Raw genomic sequence first — 23,278 nt, forward strand, 5'->3', positions numbered from 1 at the left:
TTCATATACAGACAGGCATTTTAGTTATTTGTTAACTAATATTGGCTTTGTAATTTTGAGGATGCTCTAAAGCCTGTTGTACTTGTTGTCACACAAATTCAACAGTTTATAGGGTAGGCATCTTTAGAGGTACACTGTGCATTAACAACACATACAACACACATAGTGACAAAAAAGCATAATATTTTCTGGCATAAATCTCATCAACCACAACTCCAGTTAATAGAAAACTTTGAGATGGAAGTTCGTACAAATAAGGAAGTGCTTAGTATCTTTCTCCTTGGCTTAAAAAGCAGTTGGAAAACATCTTACACATTAGTGCCCACAACAGCAATCTGTAAACAGTGCTATTAGTCAAGTCCAACTTAACAGACACCTTGGGTAGTCTCACAAAAAGATTCATTTCCAGAACACCATGACATTTGTACCTCCATTTTTTTCTATGCATGAAGGTTTTTAATCAGTGGGTAGGCAAATTCCTATGAACTTTTGAATGACACCTACCTCAAGTTCTATCCCTTACAGACTCTGATTTACTTAGGATAAAAGTAAATCAATATTTATATTTTTATTAAAAATTTTTATAGCTGGATATAGTGATGTACACCTTTAATCCCAGCACTCAGGAAATAGAGGCAAGTGGATCCCTGTAAGTTCAAGACCAGCTGGGTCTACATAGTGAGTTCTAGGTCAGCCAGTGCTACATAGTGAGACTCTATCTCAAAAAGATTTTTTTTTAACTACAGCAGGGTATAGTGTCAAACATCAGCAGTCAAGAGCATGTAGAGCTCTGTGAGTTCAAGGCCAGTCAGCAACACATAGTGAGTTCCTGTCTCAAAAATACAGTACAGTTATTTGATTTTGTTTGTTTGTGGGGTGGGTGTGCATGCCATGACATACATGTGGAGATCAGAGCACATGCCACTTCTGGAAGTCAGTTCTTCTATCATGTGGGTTCTAGGGATTGCATTCAGGTTGTTAGGCTTGGTGGCAAGAACCTTCACCTGTGTGTGTGCGCGTGTGTGCATGCGCACACATTTTTTGTTTTTTCAGACTTTCACTATGTAGCCCTGGCTGGCCTGAAACTCACTTAAGTAGATCAGAGTGGCCTCAAAGTCACAGAGATCTGACTGCTTCTACCTCCTGAATACTGGGATTAAGACACGCACCATCACAGCTGGCTCCAATGTTTCTATTTTTAAACCTTATCAAATCATTTCTCCTTCATGAACCTCATGCAGAGCCCATACAACTTTCTGGCCATGCTGGATTATTCAAAATCTACCACTGAAAAATTTCCATGTATCTGGTCTACCTCTGGCTACTCCAGTGGTTCTGCAGATGTGAATGGTAGATTTGTTGTATTTTTTCCCTGACTGCTATTTCTTACTATGGAGAAGGTGCACAATCTCTGATATTTCTTCCCCGTGCCCTTCTAGACTCTACTTGTTCTGCTATGAGGTATGGGTATGGGAATAAGGAACAAGGACTGCTGGCTGCTTTGGATTCTCCTGAACAGAGTTCCCAGTTGTTTAACCAGCATTGCCTAGATATGCATTTGGAGGATGAGTTTCTTCACTGTATGGTCTTCAGACCTAAAGAACAGTATTCAGCTCTATTATTCTCTGTCAGATGATTCTCCGCTCTCCTCTACTACCCTGAGCCCTCTTGGATGGAATGGGCTTAACACCAGAAATTTCCATGAGCCCACTAGACCCATCAGACTTCTCTCTATACCAATGGTGGGGTGATAGCTTCCTGCCTCTATTCGTTCCATTTCCCTTTTGTCCGGATTGGAACAGGCAGATATGTAAGTGCCTGCCTAAACAAATATTCACCAGGCATGGGCTCTCTCCCCTTTTCTTTTCTTTCCCCTTCACTCCTGTAGTTGATTTCTCTTAGAACCCACTAGATCAGGGGGTCCACAGTTTCTCCCTAGTCTCTTGTGGATTGTGGCAAAGGTTGATGTACAGGGACACATGCCATGACTGGGTTAGAATATCTCACACTATAACTTCTTTAAGTCTTAGAATTATGTCCGCCCTGCTTACTGACTGCCCTCTCTCCCTTGTGGGGTCTTACCTCCACTGTTCAGCTGTGCATTCTATTTACCATTTGTATGGTAACAGAAAATCCTATTTGGCATTCTCTTATACAGTTACTTTATAGGTTGCTGAGATATTGAATATAATGTCAGGAATATGTTAAGTGCTATAAATAGTAACATAATTATTACAGTGACAAACTTATGTGGTTCTTCTGTTCTTGGACACTAGGTATTTTACTATTTCTTATTATATTGCTTCTTTGTCTTTTGGGTAAGGTCTATTATGTTTGCTTGTTTTGTTGACAAATTGAACCCAGGGCTTCACTCATGTTAAGCACATGCTCTACTTATACCTCCCAGATCTTGACTAGTTTAAATGATATTATGACCCTTTAAAACAAAGATGTCTATAATTAGGATAAATTCCTATAAATGAAATTTGTAATTCACAGGGTAGAGTTATTCATAAAGCTTTTGGATGCACTGTAACAAATAGACTTTCAGAAAGGATAGGTAGAGTTTTGGTTTCCATGATTTATCTTTGATAGTAGACATAATTTTTTAAATTCTTGACAATTTCATTTAGATTTCTTTGATTGCTACTGAGTTTGAATATATTTTCATGTATTACCAACTCATATTTTTAAAGAAATTGCTTGTTCAAATGTTAGATACTCTGATATAAATAGATAATGTAGTTAGGAAGTGACTTTGGGTGTTGTAGACAAGAAAACTTAAAATAACATGAAGCTAGATGTGATAGCACATGTTTATAGTCTCAGCATTTAGATGGTTGGTACAAGGAGGATTGGGATTTCAAAGCCATCCTCATACACTTACCAAGTTCAAAGCTATCTGGAATACATATGGCCCTGTCTCAAAAGAGAAAAAATAACTTGAGCAGAGAATTTCCTGTAGTTCAATAGGAATGAGTGAGTGATCTGACCAGATGTGCTCATTAATTTAGTGGTTCTCTTTTAAGGACTTCCCATTTGTGACTCTGTAGACTTAGCTCATGTGACATTTGACTATTCATTTTGGAGGTCTATCTCAAATGTCACCCCCTTTGATTTTTTTCTCCTGGAGGAGATAATGTCTTCCCACCAGACCTGGCATCACTGTGTGCAGCTCTTCAGATACTACAATAAGACTGTGTTTTAGATATCCTTCCCTTTATACAGACTCCCCAAGGACAGTCTTGTTTCCTTTCTGGCCCACTCAGAATAGAAAATTAAAAGCTCTGAAAGGCCAAAAAAAAAAAATTATTCAATCCCACACAACAATGGGAGGTTTGGACTTCAATCCAGGACTAACTTCAGAGACGATGCTTTTTACAGTTATTTGAGGATTTCCCAAAATAGAATCTGTGTATATGTATCTTTGGCATCTGAAAATTCACTTGAATTTTTTCATATGCAGCCATAAATAATAATAAAATCATATTTGCTGAAAAACAGATGAAAAGAGATTATTATACTAAGTGAATAAGTCAGATGCAGAAAAACAAATGCCACATTTTCTTTAAGGGTCCTAGAATTTTTTATAGATACATAAAACCATTTAATATAATTTTATGTCATGAAAGCATAAGAAAGATTATGGGAGGGAGAAGACAAGTTGGGAAACAGAAAAAGAGTGGGGAACTAAAATGATGAAATGGGGAAGAGTGAACATGGTCAGTATATATGATATACTTGAAAGAAATTGTCTGTATGAGACTGAACACTGTATGAAGAATATATACCAATAAATGCTTTTTGGTCTTGAATTTTTCGTTTCAAGAGTGACTTTAAAAATATATAAGCATAGACTTGAGTGTCTGAATGATTATCTTAGCAAAGAATGCTGTTTCTGGTAGCCAGTACAGCATTCTAAAACTTAACTGATAGAAAGTGCTAAGTTCTTCACTTTTCATATAGTGATAACCTCAAGCTGGGTGGTGGCGGTGCATGCCTTTAATCCCAGCACTTGTGAGAGAAAGGCAGGTAGATCTCTGTAAGGTCGAGGCCAGTCTGGTCTATAAAGCAAGTTCCAGGACAGCCAGAACTGTTACACATAGAAACTCTGTCTCCAAAAACCTAAATAATAATAATAATAACCTAATAAGAAAGTACAAGAGAGCCGGGCGTTGGTGGCGCACGCCTTTAATCCCAGCACTCGGGAGGCAGAGGCAGGCAGATCTCTGTGAGTTCGAGGCCAGCCTGGGCTACCAAGTGAGCTCCAGGAAAGGCGTAAAGCTACACAGAGAAACCCTGTCTCGAAAAACCAAAAAAAAAAAAAAAAAAAAAAAAGTACAAGAGAGACAGTATGCAATTAATATGACCACAGCAATTAAAGCCAGTGTGTCGGTTACAGAAATCAACATTTCACTGCACCTCCAACATAAGGTCATGTGGAAGAAGGGTCATACCCAGCAATCTAGATCCAGGTAAACATCTACAGTTACATATATTGTTTATAATAAACAAGTAAACACCAAGGACATGAAATGCTGTTGCACTCATGAACTCAAAGTAGCTGTGCATGCCTGTATCAAGCCAGTCAACATTCTATCATGGAGGAGGAAGGTTTACAGGCCCCTACCCTTAACCAAAGAAGTATGGACGGGTGATGGCTCTGGGGGAAGGAGAGTCAGTTTTCTATAAATGTGCTGTTCCTAGTAGGTCAACCATACTCCAGCTGATGGCCTCTCACCCAGGAATATATTGGAAAGTACAACTGAACTCCATGGTTTGTTTTTTAAAGGACAAAAGAGGACAAGAAGTTCAAGGGGTTAGGGAGGTAGGAATTAGGTGGGAGGTACACATGATCAAAATACGTTATATAAAATTGTCAAAAATTAATAAAAATACACATTTTTAAAAGGAGCAGGAAATGGATAAAAGTGATCTTTCTTGAGAAGCTCCATGTTAATGCCATTCTACTTATATGGTCATTAAAAAGCCATAGCTTACTAGGTATGGTGGTGAACACCTTTAATCCCAGGATTAAATATTACAAAATATAACAAATATTACACAGCAATCAGGAGGCAGAGGCAGGTGGATCTCTATGAGTTTGAGGCCAGCATAGTCTACATAGTGAGTTCTGCGCTAGCCAAGGCTATATAACCCTCTCTCAAACAAACAAACAAGCCATGTCTTAGGAGACTATTTTATGACACAGAATATTTTTAATATACCAATTTAAGGTGAATAGTCTTTCACAGTTTGTAAACTGTACAAATATACAAATACAGGGAAAAACAGACAAAAGAAATACATTTAAATGTTGTGTATCCCTTTGTTGCAGGTGCTGCTAATATTGTTACTTTTCTGTTATCTGTGTTTACAATAACTACACTATAGAAGTAAAATTCAAGTGTCACTAAAATTCTATTTTTGTTTTTATGTGTTAAGCATATATTATACATGAAATAGATTTAAATGCATTTTCATACATGTTTACAATGTATTTTGACCATATTCACTCCCCTTATTATCCTGTCTTGTCCCTATCCCATTCCTGTTGATCTCCTTCCTCTTTCCAAGAAGACCTCCTTTTTATTTCTGTGTGTGTGTGTGTGTGTGTGTGTGTGTGTGTGTGTGTGTGTCCGTCCGTCCCAGTGAATTTCATTAGAGCTGGTTACAGGAGCATGGTGATAATAGAAGCCTGAGCATCTTACCTGGGCATCTTCAGCTACACTGATGAAAAAAATGTTCCCTCTTCCTCTAGCAACCATTAGACCCTCAGCGAGGAGTGATGCCTTGAGAGTCCCTCCTCCTGTTCGATTATGAGATTGCATCTCACTATGTTGCCCAGGTTCCACCTCAGCCTGCCAAGTACTAGGACTAGAAGGCATATGCCACCATGTATGGCATGAAAACAGTATCCTGTGCAGGTTTCCAGAACCTGTAGCTAAAATAATCTTGCTTTCAACTCAGTTCTTGTTCGAGTTGTTTCCTTTTTTAAAAACATAATTAATTAATCAATTAATTGCCTGTGTGCAAGGGGGAGGAGGACATGTGCCTGCCACAGCCCATGTGTGAAGAGTAACTTGGGGGAGTCGGCTCTTGCCTTCTACCATGTGGGTTCTGGAGGTCACATCCAAGACATCAGGCTTGGTAGCAAGTGCTTTTACCCATACAGTCACCTCACCAGCCCTCTCCAGTTCTTTCTTATTCAAGGAAATGCCATCAACCCTAATGTAATGTTTGTTCAAAACTTTAAAGAACAAAGAACTGGGCTGTGCAAACCACCAGAGCTCCAACTGTCACATTCTTTTAAGGCAGACTAAGGAAAGATACTGATTTTCTTTCCAAAAAATCTCCCATGTGAATTGTAGTTTTAACATGCTATATATGTAACAATGGTTACAAGCTTAGTGAAATTCTTAGAAGAGTGTCACCTATATGACAGATACATTGCATATGATAGTAAATAACTGGAAACAACATGAATGTCCAACTGGGGAGATATATATGTAATATATGGCATCTTTACTAAGATGATAATTTTAAGATTTATATACACTTCTAGGATTTTATAATATTAAAGCAAAGAAATATTAAAAGAAGACCACACCCAATCTCTTCTGATCTCAGAAGCTAAGCAGGGATGGGCCTGGTTAGTATTTGGATGGGAAACCACCTGGGAATACCAGGTGCTATAAGTTAAAAAAAAAAAAGAAATTGTAAAAGAATAGATGAAACAAATGTGGTCTTGATAATATGTGATACCATATGAATCTTTATTCTTTTCACATTTTGCTTTATTTTTCTATATAATCAAGATTTTTTATAATTCAAAACTGGACAAATATTATGCAGAAGTAAATGTACCTATTCATAATTGCAGTGTATGGGAAGAAGCAGAATACAAAATGCTAGCTCACTGATAGTTGACTGTCATGTAAAAAACCAACTGTGCAACCAATATAATGACAACATTCTTTACTTTCCATAGTGAGTTTCTACATAGCATTCTTCATATGAAGAATCAGGATCCTTTAAGGAGCTGGATAATTCTATATCTGGATTAAGATATGTTCAAAATAAACCTGGAAGACCTTGTCATGGCATGTAGCAAAGAAACCATTAAACTAGTAGTATCATATCAGAAGCCAAGTTGAATAGGGTCCTACAGGCTAAGGATAGTACAATCTGAACTTCAGAAACAAAAACAAATATAATAGGTCCAAATATGTTTTTATACATACATACATATATTGTTTTTTCAAGACAGGGTTTCTCCATGTAGTTTTGGTTTCTGTCCTGGATCTCGCTCTGTAGCCCAGGCTGGCCTTGAAATCATAGAGATTCGCCTGGCTCTGCCTCCTGAGTGCTGGGATTAAAGGTGTGCACCACCACCACCCAGCATGTTCAATATATTTAAGTATGTGTGCCCATAATTATAAAAAAAAAAAAAAACACTGAGAGCCAGATTATAGTGTATGCCCATAGTTCCATTTACTCAGGAGGCTGGGGTGGGAAGACTTTATACTAAGTTCAAGATCAGCCTGGTAACACATATAGATACTATCTCAAAAATATCATAATTGATCTGTTTGAGGGGTATTATGGAAGCAGCTCACTGTTCTTTATGTGTTCTGTGCATGTGTGTACAAGAGCTCATGGAGGCCAAAGGAGTGACAATATCAGGTGTCACTCCTCAGGAGCCATCTACCCGTGGTGCATCATATGGAACCTGGGGCTCACAAATTAAGTTAGGCTGATTGGCCAGGGAGCCCCAAAGATCTTCCTGTTTCTACCTCCCCTGCACTGGAAATACAAGCATGTGCCACCACATCTGGCTTTGTGTGGGTTCTGGGATTGAACTCAGACCACCACATTTTCGTGGAAAAGTGCTTTATTAACTAAGATATCTCCCCAGCCCGTACTTCATTGTTGTTGGAAATTATTCCAACAACTTGTAAATCAGTAAAAGCAGCAAGCATAAACTTGAGAGTACAGTAGTTACAATACATTGATGACAATGACTGACAGTACCTTGCTTTGAGCTGTTGTCCAACGACGGCACCATACTTACACCCTGTGCTTAATGAGACATTACATTGTCTGTAAAGTGCAAAAGGAATCTAGCCCAGTATCAGAATGCTAGAGGTAAAATCATATTTTAGAAACAAGTCCAGCAAAAGGCTCACTTTGGAGAAACTTGGAGAGGACCTCTGAGTTAAGTTTGAAGGATTACTACTGGTAGTAGTTTGAATGAGAAATGTCTCCCATAAACTTCGATATTTGAACACTTAGTTCCCAGTTGGTGGGTGCTGTTTGAGGAGGATATGGAGCCTTTAAGAGGTACCGCCTTGCAGGACACTGAGGGTCAGCTCCCAGTTCACTGTTTCCTGGTGTGTAGATGAAATGCAATTAGCCAGCTTCCTGCTCCAGCACCCTCCCTGCCAGTACGGACTCAAACACTCTGGAACTATAAACCAAAACAAACTCTTTCTTTTCTAAGTTATCTTTAGTTATAATATTTTATCAGAGCAACAAAAACAAATATATCATTCCCTAGAAGGTGTATGAATTTTAGACCACTCTCAAATGTGGGTTCCAGAATCTCACATGCATCTCTACACTCTCAGTACACACACATTTCTCAAAGTCACAGCTTCAGGCAAATCACTGTAATTTAATTTCCAGTCCCCCAAACTGGAAGACCCTTGAGATGTTCATTCCAGGAAAATCTAACTCCTTAGCACTCAATTCTAGCTTCAGAATTCCACTTACATTGCACATCTAATCTGGCCCCAGTGTGAAATGGATGTGAAGACACTCATGCTCATGGTCAGACTTCCTACAAAAGGTTTAATAATTATAAATTTGCATCGTCCCACTCTGCTACTTCCTCCAATACTAAATACTTCCACACATCTCTGTGCTAGACATGGTGCTCAAGATTTCTTTTCCACATTATCCTGGCAAATTCTCAAACTCCGTGGAGTAAGAAGCATCATTCCAGTTTCACAGGCAATAAAGTAGGAAGCAGAGAAGGAACTAATCCACTCAAGAACCCAAACACTGAGGCAGGTCTTCTAAAGATAAACACTGTCATCTCACACTAACATTTCAAATGAAAAAAACAGCAAGCTGTGAGGCAAAGACTTACTCAGTAAGAGGGATGCTCTTCACCAGTAAATGTCATTCTACTATCAAGGGCCTTCTAGAGAACATCCCTCCTCAACACTCTTTCGGTTTTCTTCTACGAACTTGATTCCTCCTTTCTAGATGGATTTACTGATTCCTAATCTCATATTCACAGCCTTTGTCATCCTACACATCATACTCCTTTTTAGCCCACAAACTTCTGAGTCCAACTCAGGTTCCCTTCTGTCTCAAAACTCCTGCTATCTTCTATACCTAGAGCTCTTGCCTTTAGAATTCCTTTGCTGGATCATATAAATCCATATAAGTCCAGCATTCTGCTTCTCATGTGTCTCCCTGGTCTGTAAATTCTTTGAAGGCATGGTTAAGTACTGATTTATTCATTTAGGAAGGGAAAGAATGTGATATATTCTCTAGTTACAGTTGTCAAAGTTATTCTGGATGCTGGCAAAGGCCTGCTTTACACTTCTGCACATTTTGCTGGAGCACTAAGTTATCATATTCCATTATTCCCAGTGATCTAGAGAAAGACCAGCCAGAGATAGACAATAATGCCAGAGATGTTTCATTTGGTGAAGGAACAGATGTGCTTTCAAGCTCTTTGTACATCCACTGTCTCTGGTTCTCAGATGTTGATGATGAGTTAAGGCTATGGAGAGTCCATTTTTGTCTTTTCTTGAATTAGAAATATCAGCAATAAAGAAAAGTAACACTAGCAACATTCCTCACCCCTACCAAATGCAGATTTTTTTTAAAATTAAATTTTATTATTGTATGCATACAGGTGTTTTGTCTGCATGTATGTTATGTACCATGTATATGACCTGGTGCCCACAGAGGCCAGAAGAGGGTATCAGATCCCTTGGAACTGGACTTACAGATGGTTGTGAGCCACCATGTGGTCCCTGGGAATTGAACCCAGAAGCCAGCTCTCCAGCCCCCTAGAAGTTGTTTTATTTTTAATTGTGGTGAAGTACACAAAATATAAAATCTACCATCTTGACTGTTTTTAAGTAAACGAAATACCCTGAGCTGGCACTAAAGACATTCACATTGCTGTGGTACCATTATTACCATCTTATTCAGAACTCTTTCAACTTGCATCACTGAAACTTTGAATCCACTGCACAATAAACAGTTCCTTATAATTTCTATCCTCAGACCTTCCAAATCACCATTCTTTCCATCACTAATCTAGATAAGTTATGAAAATAGTCATATACTATTTGTCCTTTGTGAGTCGCTTATTTATCATACTATCATCAAAGTTCATATAGTTTATAACATATCTATGTGTCAACGTTTTTTAAGGCTATTTTTTTTGGTTTTTTACAAGATAGGGTTTCTTTGTGTAGTGTGACTACCCTGGAAATCACTTGGTAGACCTGGCTGGCCTCGAACTCACAGAGATCTGCCTGCCTCTATTCCTGAGTGTTATGATTAAAGGTGTGTGCCACCACTGCCCAGCAAGGCTATTCTTTTGTATGCAAAAAATAACATTTTTCTTATTCATTCATTCATTGATGAACATGTAAATTACTTCTACATGAGGAAATAGGATATAATAATAGTGAAAAAAAGCTCAGGAGATTCAAGGTCAACATGGACTACATAGGTTATTCAAGACTATCATGGGCTACATGAGTTCCTATCTCTAAAATAAAATATAGTAAAACTCAGGGGGCTGGAGAGATGAATTGGCAGTTAAGAGAATCTGTTGCTCTTCTAGAGGACCTGGGTTCTGTTTCCAGTTCTTATGGTGGTTTACAACCATCTGTAACTTCAGTTCCAGGCTACCCAATGCCCACTGATGGCCTCCACAGGCACCAGGGCACACATGATACACATACAAACATGCATGCAAAACACTTACACATGTGAAGCTCAGGAGAATGTCCTGATTTGAAGTGATATTTTTGTTGTATTTTGGAGACAGAGTCTTGCTATGTAGCCCTAGGCTGACCTCAAACTCTCCATGTAATTCTGGCTATCAAACTCATAACCCTCCTATCACCTCAAGTGCTGCTATTACACACATGTACCACCACACCTGGTCTAATTGGCATTTGTAGACTACCTTACTTCATGATAGCAGAATAAACATCATTTCAAGTAGTCAAGGAACATAAAGGAAGAACAATCTTATCTTGGGCCATAAAATAAATCTCAACAAACTTAAAATGATTGTTATTATACAGAATGTATTTTATTCCCACAATAGAGCCAAACTAAGAATTGGAAACAGAAATAACAAGAAAATCTTTAAACATTTGGAAACTAAACAACATATATCTAAATAATCCATGAGTCCAAGTAAGTCTCAAGAGAAGTAAAAAAAAAACTGAGCTAAATGAAAATACAAATTATGAAAAATTTTAGAATAAACAAACACAATCTTCAAAGGGGACTTGTAGAACTAAATGTGTATATTAGTACTAGAAGAAAAGTCTCAAATCAGTAATTTAAACTCCCACATTAGGGCTGGAGGGATGGCTCAGCGGTTAGGAGCATTGGCTGCTCTCCCAGAGGATCCTGGTTCAATTCCCAGCACCCACATGGCATCCCACAAGTGCCTATAGCTCCAATTCCAGGGGATCTAATACCTCATACCAATGCACATGAAATTAAATAAAATAAATTACATAAAAACTTAGAAAAGTAATATAAACCAAATGCTACTAGAAAAAAGGTTATAATAGAGAACAGAAACCAGTGAAATTTTAAACAGAAAAGCAATAGATAAAATCAGTGAAATAAACAACTGGTCCTTTAAAATTATCAGTAAGGTAGGCATGGTGGCACCCTTTATCCTGGCCCATGGTGGGTTGATCATGCTCCAGTACCAGGCCACACCCACATCATATGGGTAACATAAATTAGACTTGATGGGTTTGGGGTGAGAAGAGGACACAAAGTTGGGTGGGTAAGGAAGGGACTGGATCTGGGAAGAGTTAGGGGAAGGATAACTGTGGTCAAAATACATTGTACAAAATTCTCAAAGACCTATTAAAAATTGCCAAAAGGGGCAAGAATTGTCTGAGGAGATAGGAGAGGACATGAGCCGAAGTATGGGGAGTAGAGTTAGCTCTGACAGTGGGGTGCCTCATGGACTCTGAGAAGAGGAGAAAAGAAAGAAATCATGTAAATACTGAGTAAACTAGGAAATTTGACTGTGATTTGTGCAGATGGCCATACCCTGATCCACCTTCTTTGAGCCGAGAAGGCAGGGTCATCAGCAAACACTAAAGGGATGGGTTAGTCAACTAATCCGAAGCCAGGAATACACATATTTAATAACGATAATAAAAGAAGAACAAATAGTTACTGTTTGCTTCCTGCAGCTGTTCATTAGACCCAATACAACTTTCCTCAAATAAACCACCAGGGGGCAATGCTGTGACCAATCTTCTTTCCCTCAAATCCTGCAACACTTGGAAATTATAACAGACTATAATACATTGAATGTTGTAAATTTTCCCTCCACAAAATCCTGCTTGATATTTAAGTACATATAACGGCATTCTCACGCACGTGTGAACTCACAGCCACACACGGGAATGATGCTCTTTCTTTTGTCAACCCTCGGTGCTGTCACATGATGCACCAGGAGTGACACTCAGTATAGTCCTTCTCCTCCCCATGCAATTTCTTTAGGACACACAACAAATACTCTCTAGCTCAGTGGTTCGCAACCTTCCTAATGCTGCAGTCCTTTAATACATGTTGCAGTGACCCCCAAACATAAAATTGTCTTGTTGCTACTTCATAACTGTAATTTTGCTACAATTATGAATCCTAATGTAAATGTCTGATGTGCAGGATATCTTACATGTGACCCCTGTGAAAGGTGTAGCGACCCACATGTGAGAACCAATGCTCTAGATCATTTCTTCTTTCTTATGGTTAATCAATCAGAAAATCCAATGAGGAAAAAAAAAAAAACCTCTCTAAAAACAAAACCTCCACTGCCAGATGTGTTGGTATATGCCTTCAATACCAGCACTTGAGAGAACCAGGAGATCACCCCAAATTCAAGGTTAGCCTGGGTTACACAATGAGTTTCAGGCCAGTGTGAGGATGAGACCCTATCACAAAACAAAACAACACAACACATCTCTGACAACATAACTTCTTCCAAGTTGTATTTTTTCTCTATTGCCTACCTTTCCCCACACACAGGAGTTATGTTTTCAAAAGAGCCTTAAACCATCATGTATTTAATATGCTACTTTCTCCTTTATCTCCGATGCTTGATTCACCCTTAAAATGAAGACATGTCAATCTACAATACCAAATATGACTATTATGTATACCAGTCACAACAACTATTTAGGAGTTATGTATGCAGCAATCTGGCTGGGAAATATCTCTAAGTTTGAGTCTAACTAATTTGAGCTTCTAAGAAACCAAGAACAGAGCTATAACTTAAAACAGTTGGCAGAGATTTTTAAAAGGAAAAGTAAAATGTAAGGGTTGGGGATTCAGTGATGGACCATTTGACCAGAACCAGCAAGACCTTGAGTTCACAGGCAAGACCTTCAGTTCAATCCCTAGTATGAGGATGTGTGTGTAAAAGCCAAATGTTTTCCCAGAAACTCAGTGGATGGAGGAGGTTGCACTCTGGAAGCATAGGTTATTTAGATTGGCTGGAAGCAGGAGGACTGGACTTCTACCCCTGGAGAGGCTTCCAGTCACACCAGGCTATAGCTTGTGTCAGATGCCTTGGGGGCTGGAGCCAAAGGGAATGTGTGAAAGGGGGAAGCTGAGGTCATCAGAGAAGCCAAGAGCACTGAGGAGTTTAAATGGATAAAACCTGGGGTTGACACAAGCCTCCAAACTTGGCTATTTTGAGCTAAAGCTGTTCTAAAAAACACTCAAGACCTAGGTCATAAAGAGACTACATGGTAAGGGTTGATGTAGCCATGAGTCAAAGTGCAACAGTATCAACTTTTTTACAAGCTGTTTCAAAAACAAAGTTTCAAAGATTTCTAAAGTAGTATTGTTTTCATTTTTTCTTTCAATTCAAGGATGACCTGGACTCCTAATCCTCCTTCCTTCTCCATGGAATGCTGGTATTACAGGCTTGTGCCTCCCAGCCCTGTTTATGCAGTGCTGGGGAAAAAAAAAACCCAGGACATCTTGTATGCTAAGCAAGCATTCTACCAACTATGTTACATTCCCTTCTAATTAGAAAATTGCATTTTTTTAAAAACAGGACACTATTCCACTGGCTGGTCTTGTAGCATTCCACTGGCCTTGAGCTCACTATGCAGCCAAGGATGGTCTTGAACTCTTTATCCTGCCTCTACCTTCCAAGTGCTGGGATTATAGGCATGAACAATCACACACCCCAAGACAAAAAAGAAATCCTCCCTAATTCTCTTAATTATTATTATTATTGTGTATGTGAGGGAGAGTATGTGAGTGTATGTACACACCACAGCATGAACATGGAAGTCAGAACTCACCTATCTTTATATGCTTTCCAGGGGATCAAATTTAAGTCACCATGCTTGAAGGACAAGCACTTTTACCCACTGACCATCTTGAGTTCGTGTGTGTGTGTGTGTGTGTGTGTGTGTGTGTGTGTTGTTTGTTGGGTTGGGGGAGGGGGCTGGGTTATGTGTATTCGAAAGAGAGACAGGATTTCACATAGCTTAAGCTGGCCTAGAATGCTGGAACTATGCGGGCTTTGAACCTGTGATCCCCATGCCTGTCTCCCAAATGCAAGTGCTGAAATTACAGGCCTGGGTTACAGCAACAAGCAAAAACAAAACTCCCTCTTAGTAATTAAAATATTTTATCCACATCAAAATCCCCCAATATGAGCTTTAAAGCTTAAACGCCTCTATTATATTACTATACGTCAAATCTTTGTTCGTGCTCAAAAGCTATGCACTAAATCCTGAGATTTCCCCCCACCCCCGCACAAATGACCTAAGTCAGAGCCTGATTTCATTGACACACTTGCACTCCCCAACAACAACACTTCCTTTGAAAAACAGAATGTCACTTCCTCAGTCCAGAGGCCAGAAGTCCCTTGATTCTGATCTGGGGAGCAGAGACAGGAAACTCTGCTAAGCTTCTGTCCCCCATGGCCAGCCACTAACTAGTGCAGCTGACAGAGGGCCGGGTCTGTTGGGAGCTCCCTTGATGCCCTGCAGCTGGAAGCAACCGCTCGCTCGCTCGCTTCCAGGCTGTGGGAGTGATTTCTCCGAGTCCAGCACTCCCAGGCAGCAGCGGAACAGGGACGGTTCTTGGCAAGGGAAGAGGGAGACGACGACGGGAGAACCTGCACTCCTTTAACGGACTTTCCGTTTCTAAACTCCTCGGACTACCCCAGCTTCAGATCCCGGCACCACTTTGTTCTTTGACCTCGCTAGGCAAGGAGGAGGGGGGGCGCTTCCCCCCCCCAATTGTCAGTTTCTCACCTAGAGGGGACAGCTTGTCCCAGCAGTTTCAGTAAACACTGTCAGCTAGCACCACCTAGCAAGTCAGAGCCATGATCTCTCCAGACCCCAGACACCTCCACACATTAACTCCGGCCAGTTATAGCGGACCGAATTGCAGTGTCACCCCGTGGAGCGGACGACCGCGCGGGGAGTTGGGGGGTGGGGGTGGGGGGGCTGTGAGAGACCTACGGAATAATGGGAAAGAACGGGGGGGGGGGACACACACACACAAACAAATGAGTCACTTAATACAAGCGCTGCACATGCCGCTGACGCTGCCGGTGATGCAGCGGCCGCGGACTGGAAGGAAGCCGCCAGCCACCGGGGAGGGGCGGCCGGAGAAAGGGACCCGGAGAGGGGCGCGGCGCCTCGCCCTTTGTGGGCCCCGGGGCCGCGCGGCCCCCCCACCTCAGCCTACCCTTCTGCTCGGGGGTGACTCGTCCCCCCTCAGCCCCGGGCGTCAACTCTCCGGGTCGCCCGGAACAATCGCGACAAACTTCGGCACAGCCTGGAGTTCCCGGGGAGGCCGGCGCCGAGCAGCGGCAGCCGCGGAGCCCGCAGCCCCGACCTGCGCCCCGCCCCGCCCCTCGCGGCGCACCTGTGACAGGTGTGCGGCGCCCCGCTCGCACCCCGCCGCTCGCACCCTCCGAGGCCGCGGGGGCCCCGGCCCGCCGCGCCCGGCCTCTCTCAGCGGCCCCCCCCCCACCTCGGAGGCCGCGCGGGACGCCCCTCGTCCTCCCGCCCGCCCGCCCGCCGGGCCGCGCCCGCTGCTCGCCTCACTCACATAGCGCCTCAACTTCTTCTCGGGAGGCGATTTCCTCAGCCAGCCGGTGCACACCACGTCGTCGCCGCCGCTGCCGCCGCTCATGTCGCCGGCTGACTGGAGCCCGCCGCCGGCTCGCGCGGACAAGGGCGCGGGCGCGGGCTGCTGGGTCAGCCGGCTGCCGGTGCGCAGCTCGCGGGGGAGGGGAGGGGCCGGGCAGCCCCGGGCGAGGACGAGGCGGCGCGGCGCGCGGGCCCGGCTGCCTGCGCGTGCTCGGTATCCCCCCCCCCACCGCGCTCGCGCGCGCGCGCGCGCGCACACACACACACACAAGGCCAACCCTAGCAGGGCGCCTCAGCAGGCGGGCGCTCGCCACGCCCACAGCCCCGCGGGGTCCCTGAGGGCAGCCCGCGCCGAGGCCACCCATCCAGGCTTCAGACCCTAAGGGCATGAAGGCCAGGAGGACGTGAGAGCTGTCGCCAGCCGGTGCGCCCTCAGGATCTTGGCTGTTTTTTTGTTTTTTGTTTCCCCCCAAGCCCCGAGCTGCAGGCGGGGTCGTGAAGACCTGCTGCTGGCTGGTGCTGGTGTTGGTGCTAGGGCCAGTGAAGGATAGAGACTGCCCACCCTAGATGGAACACTGATCCTGTACCCCCCCCAACACACACACACACACACACACACACACACACACACACACACACACACACACACTCTCCCACCCCCTAGGGTCGTGTGGGAAAGAGATCCAAGGGCTGCTCCAGTTTCCTGTCCATTCCCACAGTTTCAGGTTTCAGTAAGTCTGATTCTGGCTGAAAGGAGCATCCGTCCTGCTTCCCTGCATGTTAACTCTCACAGCTCTTGGCCAGAGAAGGAAACAGACCTACTGTGTGCTGGGAGCTTTTGCATTCATTGTTCACAGTGATCGTGGTCACTCACCTACAAATCGGGTAGGCAGTAATTATGCCCATTTTACAGATAGCCTGAAGTCCAACAGCTGACTCAACGCAGCCATTTCTAATCCAGGTGTGTTGGGAGGCCAGGAGGGCGATCATCTCACCTGTTTTTTTCAGAGTGATAGGTTTGCTATAATGCCTGCAGATCAGACGTGAGGAGGGTGTGTGTGTGTGTGTGTGTGTGTGTGTGTGTGTGTGTGTGTGTGTGCGCGCGCTTATTGCTAGGAAACAAAGTCCAGGTGGCTCTCTCCCATATTGCCTCTGGAAAAACCGAATCCAGTAAAAGGAAATTCTAAGAGTTGCAGAATGGAGGAAGCAAAAATTAGTCAATGTATTTCATAGTGAGTTGAAAAGCAAGACGGCGTAGAAGAATAAGAAACTGCGATTAAAAAAAACAAACTTTCAGAGTTTCTACTCATTTGCTTAGGCAGTGAGATCTCTCATCTATAAATATGAACATAACGATCTCTTTCTCACCGCCTTGTGTTGAGATAAAGTACAAGGAAGCACACAGTAACACCAGTGCTCCAGGGGGAAGGCGTAGGAAAAAGAAAGCCCAAACCAGAACTCTTTGAGTTCTTTTTTTAACTCACAAAGCACCCTTACAAACAGCATTAAGAGGTAGGCTCTACTCTAGTTTCTCTGGGAAGTTGCTTAGTAACCCACTTTATCAGTGGGGAGTTGTGCCGCTGACAGAGGAGCTGGAGAAGCAGGATCTTGGAATGCCTTCGCAGAACCTTAGTGTCTGGATATTTTGTTCATTTCTCTGTTTTGGTGCAGCCAAGCTAGTTGTTTTAGATAGTTGGACATCCTTTAGTCCAGTAGATTTTGATTGGATTGGAGAATTCTTCATTTTAATCGGTTTGTGAAAACTAGTCCCTACCATGTGCTTAGCTTTGCTAGGCACCCTGGGAAGTGAAGAGACCACACCCTTGCCCTCATTTTTTCACTGACCTTCAAATAGCCAGTGTGCTGCTGGATGGAATATGAAGCCAGAATGCTTAGGCTATATCTGGGACTATATCATCCTTGATTTTTTAATTTAGGGATTAAGCCACCAGTAGAATTATGGCCATTTTAAACTTCTGACTCCCAGGACCTTAAACTCTTTGTGAGACATAAATATCAAAATACTTAGTCTGCCAAATCAATCAGGAGGAAGTGTCTCCCAGTCAAAATAGAGCAACCCTGACTCCATATCTGAGTCATGGTGCCAAGTCTCCAGGATTGCAGCCTGAGAAATCTGCAAGGATTGGCTGCCTCCAGGGTTTGTGATGAAAGTCAAGCAGAAATATGCCCGATCCTTTCCTAGGAGTGTAGGAATACTTATCTGAGAATTATAGGATTCAAGACACAGGCTGGGAGACTCTTTGGTTGTTAGTTTGGGTTGCTTTTGTTTAACAAAGACCTGGGTTGTTGTTTGTAAGTCCTCATGGAAACAAACAGAAGTCTGGTGTTTCGTGATCAAAGGCAGGAAGGGTCTTGAAACACAACACTTACAGAGCATGGGTTTTGGGAAGTCTTCTGAACACCCGGATCCTTCCGAAAAGCTTAGAGAAAGGGGCCCGGCGTAGCGCTCCGGCTCTCCTGCCCTGACTTTCACCCTCCCTTTCTTATCACTGGCTGCACAGAATGAGCTGTACACAGCAAGCAGGACTGTTATGGGGGGTCTCTGGCTGTCTTCAGTCTCAGAAGTGTGTTAGGTGTGGAACCAGCCCTTGGACAGAACGCTCCTGTCTGGACCTTTACTAAGTCCTTTCCACTCTCTCTGGTGTTCCCTGCCCCCCATCTCCGTGGGGAAAAAAAAGGAAGACAAATTATATGAATGATTTATTTACATGAAAGTGGGCGCCATCTATCGGAAATAGCTGGTGTAACAGCTGCCCCCTAAGCCCTGTAAGGACATGCTTCACTAGCTTGTAATTTAGGCAATTTTGATTAAAGACCACTGGTATTTCCTAAGGGGAATTAATAGCCAGCCCCAAGAGCTCTTTGGGACATTAATCCTATATTCTCATTAAGTTCCCAGGAAATGACCATTTTAGGGGAGATTACCCTGCAGAGATTAAAGACACACACATCTTGGGGGTGGGGGTGGGGTGGGATCCAGACACTACCTATGCCTTGTTTCCTTTCTCCTCTACACAGCCTGGACTCTACTAAAGGGTGCAGTGTGGCTTTAAATGCTATCGATGGCAGCCTGCATGCGTGCCTGTCTCAAAGTTGAGGGTTTGTGGCCAGCAGCAGGTGCATGGCTGGTGGAAAGACCCCAGGAATAGGTTGGGAGAGCTGGAGAGAGCTGTCCTCAACTGCACACCAGGCTGGAATGATTAATATCATTCTCTTCGGGCCTGACGTCAGTGACTGGCCTGCTAGTCGAGTTGGATGATTGTGTCGTAGACCTTCTGCCTTTTCTCCCCTTCGATTTAGATGACAGGTTAATTTCAGAGCTGAGTGCTGCTGTGAAAAAGTCAGTGTGAGCAGATGAGCCGTCTCAGCTGGTGACTTTCAGGACACGCACCTTTGGGGGACATTATGTGCTCCTGGTTGCTTTGAGCCAACTTTATTACCCACATTAAATTACTCTCTTACTTACCTGAGGCTGAGGCTGGAGGGCTTGGGCTGTAACTAAGACCTAATTGGACTTCCTCTTTGTCGATGTTTGATAAACTTCTTTGAAAAGTTTAAGCTAGTTCAGTTTTCCAATTTCACCTTTGTTAATAACCAAAACCAACCAGACATGGTGGTACATGCCTTTAATATCAGCACTCTGGGAGGCAGATGCAGGCAGATCTCGGTGAGTTCAAAGCCAGCCTGGTCTATACAGTGCGTTCCAAGATAGCCAGAGCTACATAGTGAGTCCCTGTCTCAAAAACAAAACAAACCACAAACAACAGACTAGTGCTATATGTTCTGTGACAGCCTCATAGGACATGGCATCAGTAGTGGTGGGCGTGACAATGTTACTAGAGTCATAAGCTGAAGATCTAGTCCCTGGCAACCCCAGCAAGCTACAGTCACCTGTCCTTATATACCAATAAAGAGACATTTAATAGTGAAAAGCTGAGAAAGAAAATTTATCCAATGTAACCATATTGAGAAATAAAAAGTGTCAGTGACCCATGCCCCTGACCCCAGTTCATCCTTGTGTGTGGGGAATGCTGACTTAAGGCTTAGGTTTAAATAGAGGGCAAGAGACATACATAACTAAGCAGTTCTGGTCAAGGTGTGGTCCTATCACTGAGCCATCATTGTCCTAGCTCCAGTCTGTCCTGGAAGTTGGTCCCCTGAATTGTCAGAACTGTATGGAATCTCCTCCTAGGAAGCAAGTCCTTTCTCTGACTAGCACAGGGCTTCAGCCTTCTCCTTCCTCCAGCATGAAAACTCTGGAGAAAGTGTGTGTGTGTGTGTGTGTGTGTGTGTGTGTGTGTGTCCATGAGTGTGTTTGTTCTTCATTTTTTAGTAGTCTGATAGCTGGAGGAAGGGATACACATCTGTGTTTCTTTAGATATCCTTTCTCTTGCCATGGTGGTCAAAGCAACATCTCTCTGTTCCACAGATCCTGCTGAAAATCCAGTTGTCACCATCTCCTAGAAAATACTGAGTACTATGAACAAGGAGCAGCTCCTTACCTGCTCCACAGAGAGGTAGCTCAAATTAGACCTTGAGTACATGTCAAGACCCATTTCCCTAGAGCTTACCACACTTTCTTTACTGCAAATACTTAGCCAGAGTTGCAAGTTCCTTGAGGGCAGAAGTCTATCTTACTTTTTGAGGTCAGATACACAATATATGGGCATTCTATATTTGTTGTGAGATCAAAAGAATCCATCCTTAAAAGGATGACAAATAGAACTGTGGACTACTGGAACACCCAGAACACCAGAGAAGGGTCGTCCCACCTCAGCCACCGGCCAGGCCAAAAGGCTGAGCAGATGCAGGGAATCCTGAAGTTGTCCACCTGAAGATGGCTATAGAGTTGGGAGTGTCGCTTACTTAGGGCTGGAGAGCTTGCCTAGTTAACAGCTGCAACTCTTGGGGAATTTCGAAATCTTCGGTTCCTTTGACCTTTTGATTTCTACCCTGAGGCTCCAGGGAGCTGACTCTGTTCACCTTTGGTTTCCACATCCAGCCAGTCTGGTCGACGCCTGATTTCTTCCTCTCTGGGACTAAGCACTGAATCTTTCTGGTTATCTTGATTCTGGCTTGACTGACAGTCCTGCAGTTCTAGCACTACACTTCTCTCCCCATACAACACTAGAAAAGCAGGAGAAATCACATCCTGATTCTAAGTGGGTCCATCGACTATGAGCAGAAATCCTTCCGCTAGGCATGAGGGTTGACAATTCTTGTAATCCCAGTACTCAAGAAGCAAAGGGAAGAAGACTGCTGTGGTTGGAGGCCTAACTTACGCAGAAATTCCAGGCTGGCCTGGACTATGGAGTCCTCTGCCTACTCCTACAAAGGAAACAACCACTTGCCCTTCCAAGCTGCATTGCATACGATGTGGGTCTGTACGTTGGAGATCTGCTCTTCGGTTTTGTAGGAGGTTCAAAGGCCTCAGGTATGTCTTCCCAGGTCCCCAAGATGACTGGTCCAAACCTTGTGAGGAGCTGTGGAATGTTTTAGAAACTGGCTCTCCAGTAGGGAGGAAATGGCTTTGTAGTATTTGCCAGTAAACACTCATCCCCTGCCCACCCATGGACCATTGCAGGCTATCAATTTAATGTCAAGAGATGCACGCTAACACACCATTATTTAGTATTTCCAGCATAAAGATATGTAACATAAATAGCACTAACATAATAGTGTAATGAAAAGTCAAGAGCAAATGATGGTTTAGGGATTATGTATCCTTCTGCTGCCTCTTTATTAAAATACTTGGTGTAGCTGGGCGGATCTCTGTGAGTTCGAGGCCAGCCTGGGCTACCAAGTGAGTTCCAGGAAAGGCGCAAAGCTACACAGAAAAAACAAAAACCAAAAAACCAAAACCAAAACAAAAAATAAAAATAAAAATAAAAAATAAAATAAAATACATGGTGTCATGTACCCAAGGCCTTGAACTCTAGTGGAGGATAACCTTGGTCTCCAGCACCTCCTTCCTCCACTGCTGGAATTACAGATGTGTGTACCACCCTGTCCAGAATATTCCATTTGTTATTAAGATTATTTAATTGCAGACATATATGACTCAGTGTTGTGAGACTCCATTTCTTAAAGAAACAAGCTTTCTTTTTGAGATAGGGTCTCACTATGTAGCCCTGGCCCTGTAGCTCTATCATCTTAAACACAAGGATATTTGTCTGCCTCTGCTACCCAAGTGCTGGAATTAAAAGCATTTGTCACCATGCCTGACCACTTTGTATGTGTCCAAGGCACATTCACTGTTGTAACACTTTTCAGAATTTCATTCTTTTTTTTTAAACAGATGAACTATATTCCACTAAGTGGATATACCAAATTTTACTTACTTGTTCATCAGCTGATAGATATTTGAGTTGTTTGTATTTTAGGCTATTATGAAAGCTGTGATGAACATGTATTTTCAAGCTTTAAAAAATGTTTTTAAGCCGGGCGATGGTGGCGCACGCCTTTAATCCCAGCACTCGGGAGGCAGAGGCAGGCGAGTTCCAGGAAAGGCGCAAAGCTACACAGAGAAACCCTGTCAAGAAAAACAAAACAAAAAAAATGTTTTTAAAGATTTTGTGTGTGTGTTTGCCTGCATGTATATGTGTGAACCACATGTGTCTGGTGCCCATAGAGGAGAGGGCATTGGCTCTCCTGGAGCTGGAGTAATGAATGGTTTTGAGCCACCATGAGGGGTCTAGGGACTAAGTTCTGGTCCTCTGGTCCTCTGAAAAAGGAGTAAGTACTTAGTTCCTGAGCAATCTTCCAGTCTCCCCCACCCACCACCACCTTTTTTTTTTTTTTTTTTAAAGACAGGGTCTCCTTTCCATGAT

At 42.9% G+C, this 23,278-nt stretch overlaps 1 protein-coding gene across 2 annotated transcripts in view; it reads right to left on the reverse strand.

The window, feature by feature from the left end:
• The window catches only part of Gab2 (GRB2 associated binding protein 2), a 157,170-nt gene extending 140,588 nt beyond the window's left edge, over window positions 1–16,582 (reverse strand). Inside the window, exon 1 of one of the 2 annotated variants that reach the window (XM_028877436.2) lies at window positions 16,387–16,582. In XM_028877436.2, coding sequence (XP_028733269.1) covers window positions 16,387–16,470 — 84 coding nt within the window. In that variant the 5' untranslated portion in view covers window positions 16,471–16,582. The remainder of the gene's footprint in view (window positions 1–16,386) is intronic. The other variant, XM_028877439.2, reaches the window with a different exon arrangement.
• Window positions 16,583–23,278: the final 6,696 nt, after the last annotated feature.

The sequence above is a fragment of the Peromyscus leucopus genome, chromosome 1 (assembly GCF_004664715.2).
Source record: "Peromyscus leucopus breed LL Stock chromosome 1, UCI_PerLeu_2.1, whole genome shotgun sequence".
Classification (NCBI taxonomy): Eukaryota; Metazoa; Chordata; class Mammalia; order Rodentia; family Cricetidae; genus Peromyscus; species Peromyscus leucopus.